Raw genomic sequence first — 22,157 nt, 5'->3', positions numbered from 1 at the left:
GAGATGAGGAAGCTGAAACCCAGAGAAGTTATCCAATTTGTATAAGGTCACACAGGCAGTCAGTGACAGAGGTGGGATTTGAACCTGGAACCTATGACTCCAAAATTCTTGGTTTTCCACTATATTTTCAATTTTCAATTGAATTCAACTAAATTTTCAATTTTAACAACAATGTTTTCTATTTAATTAAATGGTGATCTAGATCTGGGGGAAAAAGAAGATTAGATTAGCTGATTTTTATGAAATTCCTCCCAGTCCTAATACTCCATGGAGTAATTAGAGCCCAGTAGGCATTTTATAAATGGTGTTGAATGATACCTCATCAATCAGCAAGGAGGAACATTGACAGCTAACTGAATCTTTTCTCAAGGTTGGGGGAACAGGTCAGGAGAGTGAGGCTTCAATTGAGCTGAGTGGGGGAAGTTCCTGGTGCACCTGCTGTATTATCCTTGGCTATTGCTGCTGGGGCTCTGACTTTTTCAAGCACCTATCAACCCCACCTCCTCTTTTAAAATAGATAATTGTTCATGCTACCATCTACAGACTGGCAAGAAAATAAAAATGAAATAGGTGTGACCTTGAACAAGTCACTTCTCCTCACCAATTCTCAATCTCCTAATTTGCAAAATGAGAGAGTTTAGTCTAATGCTCCTTTTAGTTCCACAGTCTATGACACTGTGACTCTGATATCAGACAGTTGGTAAAGGTCCATTTAAAAGCAAAACAAAACATTGAGTGGGGATCCATGGATTAAATTTTAAAATGCAATTCATTCCAACAACATACTTAATAAGTACTTTCTATGTGCAAGGCAAGAGTCATGGATAGAGTGGACCAAGCCATCCAGGAAGACTTGAGCCGGAGACCTGTCTTTGACACATACTGGCTTTGTGGCTTTGGGCCAGTCACTTAACCTCTAAGCATCTCAAGCAACATTTTAAGACTATAAATTGCAGAGCAAATGCCAACCTGCACAAGGGTTTCCTTCGTATAGGTGACTCCCAATGATGAAATTTCCTCTACCAATGAAGATCTCCTCCTCTTCTTAGAGTTGCTTAGAGGCACTGAGGTGTTAAGTGACTTTCCCAGGGTCACACCATTATATGTCAGAAGAAAGACCCTAGCCCACGTTTTCCTGACTCAGAAACTGTCAAAAGACAAAACAAAAAACAGCTCTTGATCTCAAAGAACCTACATTCTACTGGGGTGGGGGAATACAACATCTGCACAGTTAAGTGTGATGCAAGATAATTCAGTGAAGGGAGGGGAACTAACAACTGGCAAAGTAGGACAGAGTTTTTGTGGATAACAGTCTATTCCTAAAATTGATGTTTTTGTTGTTGTTTCTGTTGAGCTGTTTCAGTCTTGTTTGACTCTCTGAGACCCCATTTTGGGGTTTTCTTGGCAAAGACACTGAAGTGTTTTGCCATCTCCTTCTCCAGATTTTTACAGATAAGGAAACTGAGGTAAACAGAGTTAAGTGTCTTGCCTAGTGTCACACAGCCATTGTTTGAGGCTGGATTTGAGCTCAGGTCCTCCTGACTCCAGGCCCAGAGCTCTATCCATTGCGCCACCTAGCTGCCCTTCCTAAAGCTGATGCCAATTGCTAAAATAATCGACAATATCATCCCAGCCTGTTCAAAAGAGAAACATAATCATAATACTTCTCATGCAAAGGTTAAAATGTTTCTCATCCAGTGTCCAGGATACCCATATATTTAGGTTCAGTTTGGGGAAACAAGTTGTCCCAGTGAAGTTTTATTTCTCCCAATCCTGCAGACTCTGGTAGTCCATATGCATATCATGTCTTTCTTGAGGAAAAAAAAAAAGTAAGATGGACATTTAAGGGAATCATGGAGCCCAGGGGTTCTTAATCTTTTGTGTTTCATGGAACTCTTTGGCAGTCTGGTGCAGCCTATGACCTCCTTCTCAGAATGTTTCTAAATGCATAAAATAAGATGCATAGGATTATGAAGGAAATTAATTATATTGAAATAAAGTTACTTAAATATATACATATATAAATATTTTTAAATTCATAGACCTTCTGTTTAAGAACCTCTGATTTGACCCCAGAACTCCATCACATTGTAAACTTCTTGGGGTCAGGGATGGTTTTTTAGCTCTTTTTTGTATCCCCAGGGCTTAGCACAGTACCTAGCACATAGTAGGCAATTAATAAATCTTTATTGATTGATTGATCAATTTAATTCCCAAAAAGGAAGGAGAAGCCCTTTTTGTTTTAACCACCTCACTTTAAAAAAAAAACATGTGGGAGACTACTCATGAGGAACTTTCTTTTCCCACAAAAACCTGCCTCTTCTAAGCTGAGAGTGTTGCCTGGAGAAGCCCTTTGAGGCTAAATGACTTTAACAGGATCTCACAGACAATATGTATGTGTCAAAGGCAGGACTATTTCAGGGGAAACACAAGGTTCTAAATCGTTGTCCCAGTTTTCCAGCTGATGGCCAGGCTGCTAGAAGATGAATGTTTTCACCAAGCAAACTCAGCTCCTGAGTCTTAATTCATAGATCTATGTAGCCTCAGACTTTTGAATGCTTTTGCATTCAATAGATTTAAATGGAACTCATTCCTTCACTCTGGTAGCCTCACATCCAGATTCTCCAGGGATCCTAACCTTTGGCACCACCTGCACTTGACATCATTTCTCAGAGGGAAGAATAGTTGACTCCATGACTAAGGGGAGCCAGCTGAGATTTCCTCAGCACTAGCCAGACCCTCATTGTTCTTTTCATAGAGGACTCTTAGAACTGTGGCTTAAAAGGATTCCTCCATTTGTTTCACAGAAATATTTTGGAGTCTCCAGAATTCCCCATGCCACCATTCTCCTGTCATCATCCATCTGCTTATCGGTAGTAGCCGGTAAGAAGGTCTCAGTGGCATATCATGTAACAGGTCTCTAATCCACTGTTATGAAAGCTGAGAATTGGGAGTGCTAATAGTCCTCTGCCAAGGAGTCCCTCATCTGTACAGTGCTCTCTTATTTATTGTAGAAAGTCTGGTCGAAAAGAATAGTGGATTAGGAGACCTATATTCTAGTTCCATTTCTACAACTAACAAACTATGTGACATTGGTCATGTCGTTCAAGCTCTCTACAGCTCAATTTCTTTATCCATATAATGGGGACAATAATAGGTGCTCTGCCTACTATGTAGGCAGGTAGTGAAGATCATGTGCCCTGAATGTTGAGTGAGGAGACAGACTAGATTCATTCATGAAGATTTATCAATAATAAGCTTGCTTTGCTGCCGTACAGGATCTTCCCTGACATTTTAATCTGGCTTGTGTCTAGCTCTTATTTAGACATCTTGTTCAGTCGTTTCAGTCCTATACAACTCTCCATGACCCCATTTGGGGTTTTCTTGGCTTTGCCAAGAGTGCTTTGCCATTTCCTTCTCCAGCTCATTGTACAGATAAGGAACTGAAACAAACAGGGTTAAGTGACTTGCCCAGGGTCACACAGCTAGTAGGTGCCTGAGGCTAGATTTGAACTTAGGTTTTCCTGACTCCAGGCCTGGAGCTCTGTCCACTGCAACATCTAGATGTCTATAGTTTTCTTAAAAACATATGACTAAAAAGACATGAAACAAAGAACAAATTTATTACACACCACAAAGAATACAGAGGGGATTTACCTGAGTCTATAGACATTCAAAGATACTTTCCCCTTCTTATAAGCCCCACTTTCCCCCAGGGACCTATGTAGTTGCTCCAGACTTGTAGTACTACCCTGAGATTGAGGCCCCCCAAAAAAGAGAAAAAACTCTTGGGCACTAAAAAAATTTTTATTAAAAAAAAATTTGTAGCACTACAAAATCAACTTACCTCCCTGAGACCTACATAATCCACCTGACTCACAGTACCAGGAAAGGACAAGGTATAACTTTCCTCTTTGTGGCTGTGTTCCTATGCCTTGTTACTCCTTTGTTCCAGCTCCCACAGTTTGAAGCATATGCTTGGCTTGATCTAAGAACATCTCATTTATTTCATTAATGTTGCTTTTCTGCTACCAGTTTACATTCTGAGAGAGACCAGATTAAAAATGGAGGGTGAATACTGAAGTTTAGTAGCCATCAAGTCTAGGATCTTACAGATATATACCTGTGAAAATTAAACCAGAAAGCACAAATGCAACTTTAGGAAATGTGTCATATATATACATATATACTTAATATATGTGTACTTAATATACTTAAAAACCATATTAGTTCAAAATATAGATTTCCAAAAATAAAGATCTCCTTCAATAAAGTATACATCTCTAAAATAAATTACCTTTGAAAAGAAAAAGTAAATAGATATGCTCTGGAAAATAACATCAAATATGTTTATATAATCCAGATCTGGGAGAAGAGTACAGTCAATATTCAAATTAATATGGCACTAATTACTTTGAATTATTTAACCATCATTTGCCCAGTTGGTGGATTCTCTAGGTACTTTGCTTCTCCCTTCTGTGCCACATTTACTTGTTAATAGTATAATAGTATCTTAAAGGGAAAACTGGGAAAAGGAAAACTCAGATCTATCAACCTTTTAAGCTACTCTAGATTAAAAAAAAAATCTTAATAAGGTAGAAATCAGAAACAATAAATTACTATGAGATATGGTATTTAATTGAGCTTTTTGATTTATTTTAACATTTTATTGACTCCTTTTCTTCTTAGACACCTCTCCCTCCAAAATGAGCCCTCCCTTGTAACAAGGAAAAATCGTTAAGCAAAGTCAGGTGATATAGCATTTGTACCTGAGAGTGCGTTGCCAATCCTGCACCCATAGTCCCCCACCTTTCTACCAAAAAAGAAAGAGATGATTCCTCCTCTGTTCTCCAGAATAAAAAATTGTCATCACAATTATTCAGCATTCAAACTTTTTAATTTTTCTACACTGCCTCTATTCCCCAAGACCACCAATCACCAGGAGCAAACCAAAGAATAAGCTGCTTCAACTGCTATTAGAAATGTAAGCAAGTAGAGACCAGAGACAGAGTAATGGGGGAAAAAATTAATCTGAAGTTAAAACCATCTGGCAAATGATATATAGTTGGGCTTCAGTTTGTTTGTGTTGTGTTTTGTTTTGCTTTTTAAAATGTAATTCACTATTGACATTCAGCTGTACTATTTTTAAATAGCTGTCAAAACTCTTGGTGGTCAGACAATACAATAATAAGCATCCCAAAGTTCTGGGCTTCATTTCTGTTTGACAAGTGAGATGGGTGTAAGCCATCATTACCCTCAAAGAACCATGCCATTTGGAGAGGTGGTCAAACTGTCCCCCTAACTAATAGTCCAAATCATGTCAAGTCCTCTGGACTTGTGCCTTTCTCAAAGATGGAAATATTCATCTCCAGGAAATAATCAGGAAGGCATTGTGTTTTTCCAAAAGCTCTTGGCAATGGTAGTACCATCACCAGGGCAGCAGCTACCCCTCTTGGAATAATGTGCAAATGATTATTATTAGCAACTTATTATTACATTCTAAAATACAGTGAGTACAAATAGTTGACAGGATGAAGTAGGGAGGATCAAAAAACAAAAACAAAACCAATCGGCTCTAAATTTATCCTAAACCTGTGGTCTGTTCTCAATTGTCCACTCTAACCCCTTCATCTCCCAAGCTGAAAGGCCTTCATTTTAATAAAATGTGGCATAAGAACCAGGAGACAATATGCACAATGACTACAGAAATTTAAAGAAAACAATACTGAGAGGAAGCCTCTGGTTTATTGTAGTAGGGTCCAACCTTGACCCCCAGAAAACAGATGAAAAATCACATTTTTCTCCCCAGTAGAGAGGTGGGGCTCTACAGATGTGAAATTGTGCATATATTTACTGTTTTTTTCCAGGCTACAAGAGAGGGTTCAGTGGGTAATAAGGTATAGCTGGAAAGAAATATAAAAACAAAAAGCATCCATAAAACACTTCAAAAAGTAAAAGCCATAAAAATAAAGGTGGTACAGATACACCAAGTTAGGTGAGCCAAACCCCTGAAAATTCAATGGGAACCTCTAGTATCAAGGACAAAAATGATCACAGAGCAAAAGCATCACTTTGTTTTGCTAACATTTGAATTCAGAAGAACCTCAGGTCCAGGCAAAGATATATTTTTCTCCCTGCATTTGAAGAAAATAATGCCTTTAGCTCCCTGTTGGAATCCTACCCATCTTTAAAGGTCCTATCAAATATTACTTCCTCTATGATCCCTTTCTTTGTTTTTGTTCAATTGTTTCTGTCATGTCTGACTCTTCATGACACATTTAGGGTTTATTGGCAGAGATCGGAATGGTTTGCCATTTCCTTGTTAGCTGTCCATTTACAAATGAGGAAAGTAAGATAAACAGGGTTAAGTGATTTGCCAGGGTCACACAGCTGATAAGCGTCTGAGGCTGGACTTGAACTTATGAAGATGAGTCTTCCTGACTTCAGGTCCTGCTCTCTATACACTGTGCCACCTAACTGCTCTATGATCCCAATCCCCAGCAAACACATACATACATACATACATAGATAAATACATACACACACACATACACATAGAAATAAATAAAACAAAACAAAAAACCAATCAACCAGAAATCATCTCTTCTACTCCTGTAGTTTTTTAAAATATCATTCTCATGGCACATATCATATTCTACCTTACATGATTAGTTTATTACCTGTCATTTATACTGGTAGATTTGGGATACTGCAGAGTAGCAACTGAATCTCATGTACTTTTCTATACACCAAAGGAGCTAGCATTGTGCCAGGGTACACAGTAAGTGCTCAGTCAATACTTATTTAAAAAAATGGGATTCCCTCCAATCAAATGCATGCAACTCTTTGAGCTACAGGAGATCCTTCCCCAAAGCATTCCATGCTAGGTTAGCATAAGGGATGACAAGGGATGTTCTTGACCCAAGGTCAGCACAGTCTGATAGCCACAGCAGTGACTTTTCCAGAAGGGCAGTTGCCTCAGTCTACCTGTAGGTGAAATGGATGACATCCAGACTACATTATTCACTGAGGTTGATCATCATGTCAACATACTACGTTTTACCTCCAGGTTCCCCCAATATTTCCCAGCATCTTTGGAACTAATTCCAGGCTGGAATCTCCAAGCCCACATCTTCCTGTGAGGGATGCATGTCTCTCCTCCTGTCTCTCCTCCTTTTTAAAAGGAGGAGAGACAAAGAAAAGAGGCACATAGACACCCATGTTTGAATCCCACCTTCAACTGTTTGAGCTACATCTAGGTGGTGCAATGGATAGAGTGCTGGAATTGGAGTAAGAAATACCTGAATTCAAATCATGCCTCAAACACTAACTGGCTGTGAGATTCTGAGCAAATCATTTAACCTGTCTGCCTCAGTTTCCTCATCAGTAAAAATGAAGATAATATTAGCACTGACCTCCTAAGGTTGTTGTGAGTATCAGATGAGATAATATGTGTAAAAGTAATTTGCAAACTTTAAAGAGCTACATAAATCCTAGCTATTATTTACACAGAGAGGGAAAGAGATAAAAGTACAAGATTTGCTGTACTGATCAATGTTGTTTTTCTATCTTGTTCTAGGAAATTCTGTCAGGACAATGACTTCCCTTCTTACGATGGCTCTTCTCAGTCCACTCAACAGTTCTATCAACTCTACTTGTAGGAAGGAGAACACAACGGGACCAGGACTGCCCCACCCCCATGCCTACTACGCCTTATCCTACTGTGCCCTCATTCTGGCCATAGTCTTTGGCAATGTCCTGGTCTGTCTGGCTGTGCTGAAAGAACGTTCACTGCAGACTGCCACCAACTACCTGGTGGTGAGCCTGGCTGTGGCTGACCTGCTAGTGGCCACCTTGGTGATGCCCTGGGTGGTGTACCTGGAGGTGAGTGTGCCTGAGGGCCGCCAGGCAGACTGGGGAGTTTTGTTCATGTCTGCTGCTATTCCAAACTATGTGCGTAATTACATTCAGCCAGCTATCTTGCTTCCAAGGAGTTCAAAGCACATTTTACTTCACAATACACCCCAGTGAGTAAGGAGGACAGATAGTGTCATGCTCATTTTAGTGAGGAAACTGAGGCTCCCTGAGATGCAGTGACTGTCTGATGTCACTCAGCAAAATCAGAAGCAGAGAACAGAAAATGATTCCATTCTCAAGTCCCCAGCATGATGATTAGACTGAAGAAATGCTGTCAGGGGTTCCACTAACCAAGAATGTCCCAGGTTTGTGTGACTCATGCATGAAGCCCATGACAATCACTTTCTCAGATGCTTTGTCAATGGGAGAAATGAGGAAGAATGGGAAACGTACCCACCTCAGCCCAATCACTTTCTAAAAGAGAGAAGTGGCAAGAAACCAGAGAGGCAGGGGTCAAGTAGAGATAGGGAACATTGGGGAGGTAGGAAAGGAAGAATAAAGGCATGGGAAAGGGAAAGGGATAAGAGGAAACAGACAAGAGAGAAGGTGAGGAGAGACCAGGAATTAATATGTAGCACCTCTCAGTGACCTAGTTTCTTCCATATCAGTACTCCACAACTGACTTAGGCAGAGCCGAAGACCAAGGTTTTAAACGAACACTGAAGTTACTTAGATTAACAGTGAGAGACACCATAGAACTGGATAGAAGATTGTTTTGGGAATCAGGAAGCTGAACAAGGGTTCAGCTCAAGAACAACTTCTTACATGAAACTTTTCCAGGTCCCCCCTCCCAACTTGCTTGTGTCTTCCCTTCTAAGGCTCCCTTCTCTCTAGTCTGTGTGTGCATGTCCATAGATCTATGTATATGTTATCTCTTCCATTAGAATGGAAGGTCTTTGAGGGCAAGAACTGTTTCTGCTTTTTATTTTTGTAAGGTTAAGGATGGGGGTCAGAGTAAATCAGAGTTAAGTCAAAACGCTTCATTTCCTTGTAAAGTGTCAGGATGCTAAACACTGTTCTATATAGCTAGATAAATAGACAGACAGACAGACAGGTGGGTAGGTAGGTATAGAGAGAGAGAGAGAGAGAGAGAGATAGGAAGAGAGAGAGAATGTCATTACTATGTATTTAGTAATAAGACATTTCAACTGTTCATTTGTGTTGTTTCAGTTGTGCCCAACTCTCCATGACCCCATTTGGGGATTTCTTAGCAAAAAGACTGGAGTGGTTTGCCATTTCCTTCTTCAGCTCATTTCACAGATGAGGAAACTGAGGCAAACAAAGTGACTTGCAGCTAGTAACTGCCTGAAGCTGGATTTGAACTCACAAAAAGAGTCTGCCTGATTCCAAGCTTAGTGCTCTATCCACTGTGCCACGTAAGTGGCCTTATGTGTGAACAATGCCTTGCCAATCAATCAGTAAACATTTATTAAGCACCAACTATGTGCCAGGCATTGTGCTAAGCAGTGAGGATACAAAAAGAGGCAAAAGACAGTCCCTGCCCTCAAGGAGTTTACAATCTAATAGAGAAGTCAGTTGGAGCTGCATGAGGAAATCAAGTCAGATTGGATGAGAGACTTGGCCCTGACGACCATAAAAGCAGGAGCTAGTTCAAAACCAAAGAGGGAGAGCTTTCAGGGGTCTGGCAGCTGAGAGGAAGGAGTGGGTACCTCAGGAGCTGAGCCAGAATTGGCAGGCAGGGTTAACAAGAAATAGAGAAAGTGAGATTGAGCTGACGTGGAAGTGGGAGAGACTAAGGAGGGCCATTAGCATTACAGGCATCTCCGAGTAAAAGACACAGGCTGACACCACCAGCATTGTACCCACATTATCCACCACTGAGGAAAGTTCCAAGAAAAGTCCTCTTTCCCCAACTTCCCCTGCCAGCGCCCCAACGTTTCTGGTAACCTGAATTTTGCTTCAACCACAAAAGGTCCAGGGTTAGCTAGAGATAAATATAAATGCAAATTAAGGCAGAGAGCCAAACCACTGCCTAAAGCTGTAGAAGGGAGAAGAGAACCACATGGACCTCAGGGGCCATTATATATGGCCTCAAGGCTTACAATGGGCTAATTATTATAATGGAGTGTTACATTTGTGTTCCTATCTCTCAGCACTTTGTTGGACATGTAGTAATATAGCACAGTGCCAGGTACACAGTAAGAACTTAATAAATACTTGTTGATTCTGTTGCATTTGTGGAGGGAGCCCCCATGTGGGGAGTTCCCTAAACCCATGAAATCATCGGGGAGACTCTTCTCCCCCACCCCCACCCCCAGCACCCAAAATGGCGCAGGCACGAGGGAATACTTCTCGGTAGAAATATTTGTTTATTTTCTAAAGTATTTTCACTTGAATGTGTGAAATGAAATAAGTCCAAAGGTTATCAAGAAAAAACATCCATTCTGTAACAGAGAAATCAGGGTGCAGTCACCCATTCAAGGAACAGATACTCTTCCTGGCAAAACATATAATTACCAGCGAGATTTTTTTTCCCCAAAAACACCATAACATACTATTATTATTTCCTCTTGGCAGTTTCTGTCCTTCTTATAAAGAAATGTCCAATGGAGGCTCACAATGATGCTATGATTAAGAGAAATTAAGATTCATCAAATTAATATCTCAGCCAATATTAATAGTGAAGGTGACAGTTAATTATGTATGACATATCACAGGAGAGCAAAAGCCTCAAACATAAAGACTACCTTATGTTAGTACTAATATTAAAGAATGGCTGAGAACTAAAATTAGGCGTTTGATCTCAAGGGGACAAAGACAAAGGGAAGAAAAGGAAATGGAAAAAATAGAAGAAAAGAAAATTAAATAGGCTAGACAAGAGTAGATCTTGTGGTTATTGGAAGGTAATCATTTGCCTAAATTTAATTTCATTTTACCACATTATTTTCAGAAGATATATATTCAGAATGAAACTCTGGGTGGGGGAATGGCTCTTTGGATATTCTCAGAAATATAAGTAGCAGGTGATCAATCATAGGTTAATAAATTTAGAGCTGGAAAGGACCTCAGAGGTCATCTCTCTAACTCCTTCATTTTATAGATGAGGTTTAGAAAGGTTGAGTGATTTGTCCAAGGACACACAGGTAGTAAGTGACAAAGTCGGGATTTGAACCTAAGTCCCATGGATGTAAATCTATCATTTTTTTTTCCTATTGCACATTTTGAGGCCCCTACTCTTGGTGGTCAATGTTCTATTTATTTCCTGAACCCAGCAACAATGAGGCAGTATCACATAGTGAGTAGAGAGACAGCATCGCATAATATATAGAGAGACAGCCTCAAAGCTGGGAGGACCTGGGTTCCAGTCTGCCTCAGATACATATGGGCTGTGTGACCCTTAGAACGTCACTTAACCTCAGTGCTCTGGGCTACTCTCTAAGACTTGAAATTATAGAAAATTATAGAAAAGTTACTCAATCTATTGATTGAAGGAATTTCCTTACCAGGGAGTTCCCTAAAACAATGAAATCTCAAGTCCAGTCCCTATAAAAGCTGAAATTAGGTAAATATGTAAAAATGTCTATAGGAGATTGAGGGAGCCTTTAGACTCTGTAAATTAATAAACATAAGTCAACAATGCCGACCATCCACATGCAACAAACTGCCTCTAGCCGTCCTTGAAGATGCCAAACATTCCCAAGCAGAGATTCTTAACCTTTTTTTTCTGTGAAGGACCCCTTTGATGAAGGCAGGTGAAGTCTTTGGACCTTTTCTCAGAATAATTATTTAATTCCCAATTGGAGAAAATGTTCAATTTCAGTTAGAAGTTACTGAAAATTAAAATATAACTTTCTCATCCAAGTTCATAGATACCTAAAAACCATCCATGGATCCCTTGCACCCACAAGTTAAGAATCTCTGTTCCCAAGGCTGAGTAGGATAAAGGTAAGCAGAAAAACCAGCTTCATCAAAGAATGCATTTCATTCTTTTTGAAATGGAAGTATGGTTTTGTTTCCTTGGGGGCGAAACATTTAGGCACAGCCCTGGCTCTACCTCCTCCTAACTGTCTTTGGGCTTCTGTTACTGATGTTACAACCTTCCATCAAACTCTCCCAAGCCTTCACAGATAGGGGCTTGAGCTTGGTGTGGAGACTATCCCACGTGAAGAACTTGGGATTTCACTTCATAGCATTCATTGTATCTCCTTTCCTTTTCTTTCCAGAGAGTACCAGCACAAGCTTACGAATGGCTGCTTCTTTTGAAAGAATGTGAATTTTTGTTAGATTTTTAAAAAACAAGTCTTAAACATAGTAACTGACATGGTCTACTGGAAAGAGTAGTAGTTATGGAATTAGAAGCCCTGTGTAGGAATCCTCCTCTGTCATTTACCATCTTTGATCCTAGGATCATAGAGTTAAAAGGGATATTGTTGTTGTTGTTTTTGAATCATTTCAGTCGTATCTGAATCTCCGTGATCCTATTAGGGGTTTTCTTGGCAGAGATACTGGAGTAGTTTGCCATTTCTTTCTCCAGGTTATTTTACAGATGAGGAAACCAAGGCAAACAGGATTAAGTGACTTGCCCAAGGTCACACAGCTAGTAAGTGTCTGAGACCAGATTTGAACTCAGAAAGATGTCTTCCTGACTTCAGGCCCAGCACTCTTTCCACTGCACCACCCTCTCATTTTACAGATGATAAAATTGAGAAACAGAGAGGTCAAGTGACTTAACCAGAGTTACACAGCTAGTATAGGTAGGACTCGATCCCAGGTCTTCTTGATTCTAAGTTCTGTGCATTATCCATTATGCCATGCTTGGGCAGATTATTTTCTGGGTCTCAGTTTCCTCAAATGGTTTTCTGATTTTTCTGCCCACCTTTCTACCCTACTCAGCCTTGGGAACAGGGGGTACAAGAGATCCATGGATAGGTTTCAAGTGGTCTATGAACTTGATTGGGGAAAAGTTACATTTTAATTTTTAGTAACTTCTAAAATGAAGTGGTTGGGCTAGATCAACACTTCTTAAATTATGGGTCGTGACAAAATTTGGCAACAATAAAAGGTTTCTGAATATGCAACAACCAAAAATTAATTAAAAATCAAACTCGTAATGAATCCAAGGTGTTTCTGGCAGCACTTACCTGTGTTGTCTCATGCAACTTCACTGTAGCCTTGGTTCTGAACACAGAGCATGTGCACTCTTCACTTTGAAGGCCACACAATGCCAATGAACACTACCCAAACTTGAAAAGGGGTTGTAAGTAGAAAAAGTTTAAGAAGCCCTGGGCTAGATGACCTACAATGTTCAAATCTATTATCTTATATTCCTATGACCCCTTTTCTACATTATTGTATGTCACCCAGAAGACTCTAATATAATAGCTAGTTGTGCTTTCTCCATGTTGTGTACTCTTAAATGTTCAGCAGTTATCACAATGTAGTATTAAAGTAAATCTATGATGGATGAAGTACACCGTAGGTAGAAATCTAGTATCTGGTACAGGAACTCCTGGGCTCTCCGTTAAAGCTATGTAATGTCTATCCTTATCACAGGGTCTGAGGTTAAGAGAGGTCAGCATGGGGTCATGCCAAAGTGCTGAGCTGGGAATCAAGAAATTTTCAGCTCCATTATTAATGCCAAATGACCTTGACCCTCTCCCCTAGCCTTATTTTCCATGGTACACTATACATCTTAATGAGATAGGAGAAAAGTTTGTAGAGTTCTTAGGAGGACCACAAGCCACTAAAAACAATGTGTCTGAGAGAAGCGCAAAGCATCACTACCATTTGTGTTCCCTGATAATGAAATAGTTTAAATAGTTGGCAAGAAGAAGCAACTGATCTCTGTAGGAAAGGGGACCAAATGGAACAATGATAATGAAGTAATGTTGATTGTGGAGAGGGTATAACCAAAATGTGACTACATGCATAAGAAAAGTGCTCTCCTGGGCCAAAGTAATCACAATGAGCTCAAAAACTTCTGAAATTTGCTTGCAGAGAAATGTAGTCCAACAAGGGTGTATTTTCATTTAAAGGTATCCATTTTCTCTCTTCCTTTTTCCCCAAACTTCCTTACAGGGAATTCTAGCTCACATTTTGACAAACTAAAGGTAATATGGGCATCTTGGTTCTTTGGGGATTTGCCAGGAACCCATTTTATTTGCATTAAAATCATTTCAGAGTTCAGAGAAAGGCCAAGTAGAATCCTGCGGTCTAAACTTCCTCAGAAGTCAGTTCAAGAGAAGGTGATGTGTTCTCACTAATTAAATTTTGATAACAAAAGGACCTATTGAAAAAACTGAAAGCAATGCACAGATAATTTATCCACCAGCATAGATTTCGAAAAGGCATAGAAGAAGGAACCAGTAACTGAGGATGAATACAAAAAAAAAGTGGTACGGAAGAGTGTCAGGATTGCTAAAACTAAGAATGAGCTGAAACCAATATTCAATGTTAATGTCAAAAGAGGGAGGGGTGGTGGTGAATTTTTAATGCTAAAGAAAAGAGAAAAATCAATACAGGGACAGGATCATTGTTCATAGTAGATGGGATAAAAATAATGAGTGAAGGAAAAAAGGTAGAATTACTCAATTCTTATTCTGTCACTATTTTCTATACCATAAAAGAGAATGATCATTGTAATGGTAAGGATAGAGCAAACATTATAAAGGGGAAAGTAACAACACAAGATAAATGAGGAGATGGTAAAAAGAGCACTTATCTGCCCTCAATGAGATTCAACTTGCTACTGCACAAACTACATCTCAAGATGCTGAAAGAGTTAGTACATGTGATTGTTGTAATGTTGGTGGTGATCTTTGAAAAAAAATGCATAGATTTGGAGAGGTGTTAAACTGAAGACAAATTTCCCAATTTAAAAAAAATACATAAGAGGGAAGAGTCTTCAGACTTCAAAAGTTGGTAAGCTTGACCTTGATTCCTGACAAAATAATAGAATTCATTGTTAAGGGAAAGGTTTATGAGTGATTAATAAAGGAAGTGGTGATTACTCAGAGCACTTGCAGCTTCAACCAATACACAACATTCCAGATTAACTTAATTTCCTTGTTTGAGGGGGTTACTAGATTGGTAGATCATGGTATTTATATTGTACATCTGGATTTCAGCAAGACACGAAGCAAAGTTTCTCAAAGTATCCTTGTGGACAGAATGAAGCTACAATTATGTGGATTTGAAGTGAGTTGGATAACCTGAACTGATCAATGATTAATGGATTAATGTCATCTCAGAAGGTGACCTTTAGTTGACTGTGCCCAATATCTATCCTTCATCCTATATCCTTCACCAAGATTTTTATCAAGGAATACATACTTATTATGTTTACAGGTAATCAAAGCTGATAGTTAAAACTAAACTATTGGATAAAAGAATCAGAATTTTTAAAAATCTCAATAAATTAAAACAATGGGTCAAATCTCTTAAGATGAAATTTAAAAGGCATAAATATAAAGTAATTTGTACACAGAAAATGAATTGTAAAAATACAAGCTGGTGGAAATGTGACTAAATGACAGTTCATTTGAAAAAAGACCCAGAGGTTTTAGGGGACTATAATTTCAATGGGAATTGATATAGCAGAGAGAGAAGAAGAAAAAAAGAAGAGGAAGAGGAGGAGGAGGAGGAGGAAGAAGAAGAAGAAGAAAGAGAAAAGGAAAAAGAAGAAGAAGAAAAGAAATCTAGATACAATCTTGTGTTGTGTTAACAGAAGCATAGGTTCCAAACAAGGAAGGTCATTGTGCACTCTGCCCTTGTCAGACTCCATTTGGAATATTGTGTTCAGTTCTGGGCACCTTATGGTCAAAAAGGCATTGACAAGGTGGAGTATGTCCCAAAGGTAACCAACCAGGATGGTGAGGGTACAAGCATCCATGCCATAGGCGGATCAACTAAAGAAACTAGAGATATTACCCTAAAGAAGAAAAGACTTGGAGGCAAATGACAGCTGCTTCAAGTATTTAAAGGACTTTCTCATGGAAGAAGAATGTTATGTGCTTATTTTTCTTTGCCTGCCCCAGGGAGAAGAACAAAATACAATGGATCGAAGTTGCAGAGGCAAATATTTGGTTGAAATAAGAAAATACTCCCTAACAATTTGAGCAGGATGGGCTGCATTAAAGGTAGTGAGTTCCCCGTCACTAGAAGCATGTATGCAGAGACTGGATACCCTCTTGGGAGGGATATGGTGGAGAAGGTTTCCACTCAAGAAAGAGTTGGCTTAGATGATTTCTGAGAATTGATTCTCTGAAAATGTGAAGACTATTCTCTGTCCAGTCTAAGCTCAATTTCGCTAGAGCCAAAAGATAGTTTCATGAATGAAACACTAACAAAAGGTTTATACTTCATTATAGTCTATCACAATCTTCAGACCAGTTCATTATTTCTTGGCTTAGCATAGAGCACTGAGCCCCTGCACATGGTCAGTAAGAATCATAACTAGAGAAATTTAAAGGATGAAGACAATATTACCCTGATGTTCAATTCCTTCTCCTTTAGTATCACGGAAAGCTCTGAGAGGCCCAAGTTGTACTTTGCCCTCTTGGGTTATCCCATGCCCCAGGTGAGCTTCCCCACGCTGACCACCATTGCATGTCCCAAGCACAAAAATTTCAGGTTACAATTCTGCTTATCGTGGTTTGTGACTTGATCACAACTTGTCTAATATAGATATGAGATATGAGATAGATATGAGTAGATATGAGTTTAAATATTGATGTACAAGGTAGAAGAGTGAAGTCCTAATCAAAAGTCATAGTTTAAAAAAAAAAACTCTACTTAACATTTTCTGTGTGATCTTGGACAAATCATTTCCTTTCTTTGAACCTTAGTTCCTTCATCTGGAAAGGAAGGATGATAATGTTTGCTCTATTCACCTCATAAAGTTGTTGTCAGAATCATAAAAGGCCATGCATGTAAAGCACTCGGTAAGAGTACGGGATTACCATCATTAGCAATCATAGGATCCAGGACACAGAGCAGGTCTTGCCTAGAGGTGAGGAAAGGAATTTCTACTGAGGTGTCATAGGTTTTAGACCTAGAAAAAAACTCACAAATCAACTTGTTCAATCTCCTCATTTTATAGATGAGAAAATGGAGACCCAGAGACTTTTAAGTGACTTGCCCAAAGTCACAAAGTAATAAGTAATAATATATTACTTATTATTAATATATTTATATAGCACCTTAAAAGTTGCATTTTGAAGAAGGAAAGAGAAGGAGGAGAAAAAAGAAGGGAAGGGAAGAGAAGGAAGATGTAAGGAAAAGCAAAGAAAGGAAGATAGGGAGGGAGGGAGGAAGGCAGGAAGGGAGGGAGGAAGGAATAGAAGAAGGAAGGTAAGGAAGGAAGGAAAGAAGGCAAAGGAGGGAAGGAGAGAGAAAGGAGAAGGAGGAGGAAGGTGAGAGTCAGAGCTGGGGGTACTGTTCAATATACTCTGAGGAGGATACCTGGGTCAGTGAGAGAGAACAGAGAACAAGAGACAGAAGGGCCTAAATAGACTTGATGAGATCCTAGTTTTACCTACAGCTTCCCCTGTACCACAGTATCCAACACTTCATCAAGATAAGCAGAGCGCACAGGGGATTTCAGCATGGAGACTCCCACAGGCTGCATCACCATGAGGGCTACAATTTGGAAGGCTCTTGCCTTGTGTGTCCCTTTAATTTAGTTGCAGCATTTTCTCAAGCGCACTCCTCTGTGCCACACCAAAGAATTCTGTCTCAAGTTCTCTCTCCCAAGCTTTTAATTTCCTGCTTTACACACTGCAGGCTGTTTGGGGCTCTTTCTTCAAGCACAAACATCCAATTTTGTTCCACCCTGTTAGGCTCCTTTTGTGATGTCTAATGCACTCATATTAAGACAGAAAGGGAGAGTAAGCAGCCAGGAGAACACTAAGAATGCTAAACTTAGAGGAGCTGAGAGCTCTGGAAAGGATGAGGGAAAGATTAGAGGGAACTGTCGATGGCTCACAGAACCTGGAGTCAGGACGCCTGGGTTCAAATGCTGCTTCAGTCACTCACTAGTGGTGCAATCCTCAAACCTCAGTGCCTCCATTTCTTCGGCTGTAAAATGGGGGTAATAATAGTTGTACTTTCTATCTCAGAGTGGGTAGTGGGAGGAAAGTGCTTTATGAACCTTAAAGTGCTTTAGAAATGGGAGTTGTTAGTCTGCTTGAGAGTGAAACAGAAGCGTAGATGAGACAAAGCTAAATGGAGATGGGGGGAGGGCTAGAGAAGGGGGATAGAGCCTGAAAGAATGGAGTCAATTTGGCCCTAAGAAAATAATCAGGGTCTGAGAGGAAGGAAGGGAAGGAAGGATTTGGAGAGTCAGGAAGACATCTGGAGGGTGGTGATGATGGTGATAACAGAGACAATAAAGGTGCCCTCTCGCCTTAGATCTCTAAGGTTTGTTTACCTCTGCCTAAACCAAGAAAACAGCCCAGCTGGAGGGAAGGCAATTTAAAACCTCCCATAAGATAAAGAAAATGGGAGCTCCTCACAATGGTCTTAAGAAACTGTGAATAAATAGGTACTCAGAGAAGGTTACAGCCAGAAAGGAATTTAGAGATAATCTAATTCAATGCCCCAATTTTGGAAATGAGGAAACTGAGACTTGAGAGAATTTAGGTAATTTGTCATTTGTTTGAAAACTGCAGTCTGGTAGGGTGAAAAGAACACTGGATCGAAGCAAAGAGATAGGTTAGAATTCCAGCTCTCTCAAGTACTATTTGTGTCAAACTGGGCAAATCACTCCCAGGACCTCAATGTCTTCATCTGTAAAAAGAGGACTAGGAGACTTCTGAGGACAATTCCTGTTCTAAATCTATGATCAATTTATTCTCCGCACTCCCCCTCCCCCACCACACAGAGAGAAAGATTTAATGTAGCACATTTAAAATACAGAGAGGAATTTATGTGAGATGGTACCCACTGGGAGGTCTGGTGAAGGTGGCTCCTTCCAAGGAGTTCTAGCTCTGTACTTTTGCAGATCCAGAGTCAGTCCTCAAAGAGTCTCACCTCTAAAGAGAAGGGACAAGGCTCTTCCCACACACTCTGGTTCATTATGCCCTCATCTCCGGAGAGAATCTCTTAAAGCTAGGTGTGTCTAGGGTACTCCCGAAAGGGATAAACGAGGTCCCAGCTACAAAGGCACTCAATGTATAAAGCAGATCAGCTATTTATTTTCTGTACCACAAAAGAAATGCTTAAAACACAAAAGACTCAGAAGCATTCATTGACAAAGACTTAAAACATGTCACAGTAGCCCATCGTGCATCATCCCCAGGGGGTGGGGGGAAGAGAGGTTGATATTTAACACATTATAATATATTATACTTTTGTGGGACTAGTGAACAGGAATTTCACTTTCACCTTGCATCTGCAATGCCTAAGTAATTTATTTACTCAGAAGCATATGTATCGTTCTTCTATCAGTCTGTCAGTGTTCATCTCCTATGAGAAACAATTGTGGTAACAGAAAGTTACCTCCTGCTCATACTCATACCTCTCCACTTCATAAGGAACACACTAAGGCTAGTGACCTCTTTCTCAGGATTGCCATTCAGTCAACCATGTTCAGGGAAAGAAACGCAAATCAGAAGATGCAGCTATGGACTTGAAATCCAGTTTTAGGCTCACCAAGGCAAGTATGCACACTTGCTATCACGTTCAAGCAGGCACCATTGCTATTAGAAGAGAAATATCTCCTCCCCACCTCAATGGAAGTCTAAAGGAGAGACTGACATCCTTGGTAAATTGGAAGAGGAAAAAAAAGTGATAATGAGTTTGCCTCTCCATTACCCCTTAAGTAGGCAGCTCTTCCTGACTGTGGCTAAGTCTTTTGGGCAAAGCCACTCCCTCACAGTCACAGGGACCAAGGGAACACCCAGGATTTGCTTTGTAATCTCAAAGCCCTTCAGCAATAAGCCAGAGCACATCAGAAGGGTTCTTAGCCTCCTTGTCCCTGTTTCCCTTAGACTAGAAGCTATGGAGTGCCAAGAGAGGGACCACGGGGTTGGACTTGGAGACAGAAGCCCTGAGCTTGATATCATTGTTCTGTTTAACTAACTTGTGACTTTGTTGTGACCTTGGCCAACCTGGCCTTCTGGCCATGACCTTCCCAGATCTTTAAGATGAAGGGAAATAGGCTAAATAATAATCCCCAAGACCTGTTCTACTTCTCAGTCCTATGATTCTACCCCTATCGATCTCCAGGAATAGAACAAACACTTCTCAATTTTAGATCATTTAGGCTCATCCTTCCTGAAGGTTTTGGCTAAGAGAGCCAAACTCCCTTCAGCTGTGTGTATTGTAGACCAAAAATTTACTTCTGGGTCCCTGAAGATATTAGTCTGCTTCTGCCTTCTGTATAGCCGAAGGGAGTTAATTACTCATTAGCAAGTGAGAATAACACCTGAATAATACCACCTGGCTATGTTTGTCTATGCTTCCAAAGTGAGCTGTTCATTAGCGTTTCTGAGACAATCCTGAAATGTCCTTCTAAGAAACTTATACCATCAGATTTGTTGTTTCCTTTAACATGATTCTAAGAGTCATGGATTCATAAAGACATTATTTCTCTAATACAATCATAATAATCGCTTATATTTATAAAGCTTTGAACTTTATAAAATGATACAATTACCCTGTTCTTCACCTGTACGATGGAAATGATAAGACCTATAGTCACTGCCTACCTCATAGGGTTGCAATGAGGATCAAATGAGTTCATGTATATGAAGTGCTTTGCAAACATTAAATCTCGGCATAAATATCTATTATTCTTCTTATTATTATTATTATTATTACTCTCCTGCCATTTTGTCTGCCTGGTGGCCGCCAATGATACCACTAAAACAATGTCCCATGTATGCTGCCTTTGCCTCCAGGGCCATAAGTTGTAATCCCCACATTAAAAAATGGTCAGTGAAAGCACATCTCTTTCCCCAACAAGGAGATTATGAAGTCTCTCCCCCCTGAACACCTATTATCTCCATCATAGTCTTCTGGCATTCTTCGCTTGCTTTTTCTCAATATTTCTTTGTCCACTACTTCTGGGCAGTATCATCCACTAGCAAATTAAGAAACAGGCGTTTAATCTTCTCCATACAGTTTGCTCTCATTTCAAGTAAATTCAACATGCAGAATTTTAAGCATATAGGACCAATAAAGTAAAGAACAAGTTTTATAAATTCATTATACGTTACCAGAAGTTTCAAAGTTAGAGAAGTTTCAAGATATGCCATATGAGACAGTGACATCTACTGGTCAAGTGCGATATCGTATTTCATTTTTATCGGAGTTCAGTAAAACAAAAAGAAATTGCCATCCATACCCTGGTAGCTGAGGGAGGAGGAAAGTGGATAATGGCCAAAAGGAGACATCTTTCGATGAAGAAAACGCTACAAAGGAAAAATACAGCTAAATGGAAACAGATTTTCTCTGTGTGACTGATGGATGAAATCAGCCTCAAAATGTGGTACAGCAGCAATAATCGGGGCTTTGGAACCAAAGCCTAAGAGCTCAAATCCTGCCTCAGATGGTCACCACCTTTGTCACCCTAGGCCAATCATTTGATCTTCCTAAGACTGCAATCTCTTCATCTATAAAATGAGAGGATGGGACTAAATGGCATCTGAAATCTCTTTTAGAACTACAATCATTACCTTAGGGGCATATCTCACAGCCACACTAGGAACTTGTTGGCCTATGTCTACGTTATCTTTGCTTTTTCTCCTACCTCAATTCTCCTGATTTCCCCTCTATCTTTGGGGAAATATTCCACAACATCCCAGTTCAATTGTCAATTCTCCAAGTCAACTCTCCTGTAATTCTTTTATATCCCTCCTTCAACACTGATCAATCTCTCCCAAGCCATACAGTGGGTCATATATTTAGAGGTTAGAAACCGTTAAATCCAGCCCCTTATTTTGAAAATGCAGAAACTGAGATAGAGGGGTTTTTTAATCCCACACAATAATGCTAACTCCTATTTACATAACATTTTAAGGTTTGTAAAGTGCTTTTGTTCACTGGTCTTTTAGATAGGTAATGTTATTATTTCCATTTTACAGATTAAAAAACTGAATCTCTCAGAGATTAAGTGATTTGTCCATGATCATTCAGCATCTTGAACAGTATTTAAACACAGATTTGAACACATTTCTATCTGAGAGGTAGCACAGTGAAGTTACTTAGCATAGTGCCTGGCATATAGTAGGGGCTTAATAAATGTTTATCAACCAACTGGATAGAGCATTGGACTT

General features: G+C 39.7%; 1 protein-coding gene across 2 annotated transcripts in view; it reads left to right on the top strand.

Moving 5' to 3' along the window:
- Positions 1-7,596: 7,596 nt before the first annotated feature.
- DRD3 (dopamine receptor D3) overlaps positions 7,597-22,157 on the top strand; it is a 61,373-nt gene continuing 46,812 nt past the window's right edge. Inside the window, exon 1 of one of the 2 annotated variants that reach the window (XM_027868476.1) lies at positions 7,597-7,884. In XM_027868476.1, the coding sequence (XP_027724277.1) occupies positions 7,597-7,884 (288 nt within the window). The remainder of the gene's footprint in view (positions 7,885-22,157) is intronic. The other variant, XM_027868483.1, reaches the window with a different exon arrangement.

The sequence above is a fragment of the Vombatus ursinus genome, unplaced genomic scaffold (genome assembly GCF_900497805.2).
Source record: "Vombatus ursinus unplaced genomic scaffold, bare-nosed wombat genome assembly UNPS02001419.1, whole genome shotgun sequence".
NCBI lineage: Eukaryota > Metazoa > Chordata > Mammalia > Diprotodontia > Vombatidae > Vombatus > Vombatus ursinus.
The sequence above is the reverse complement of the archived record's forward strand: the minus strand, read 5'-3'. Positions and strand labels throughout refer to the sequence as shown.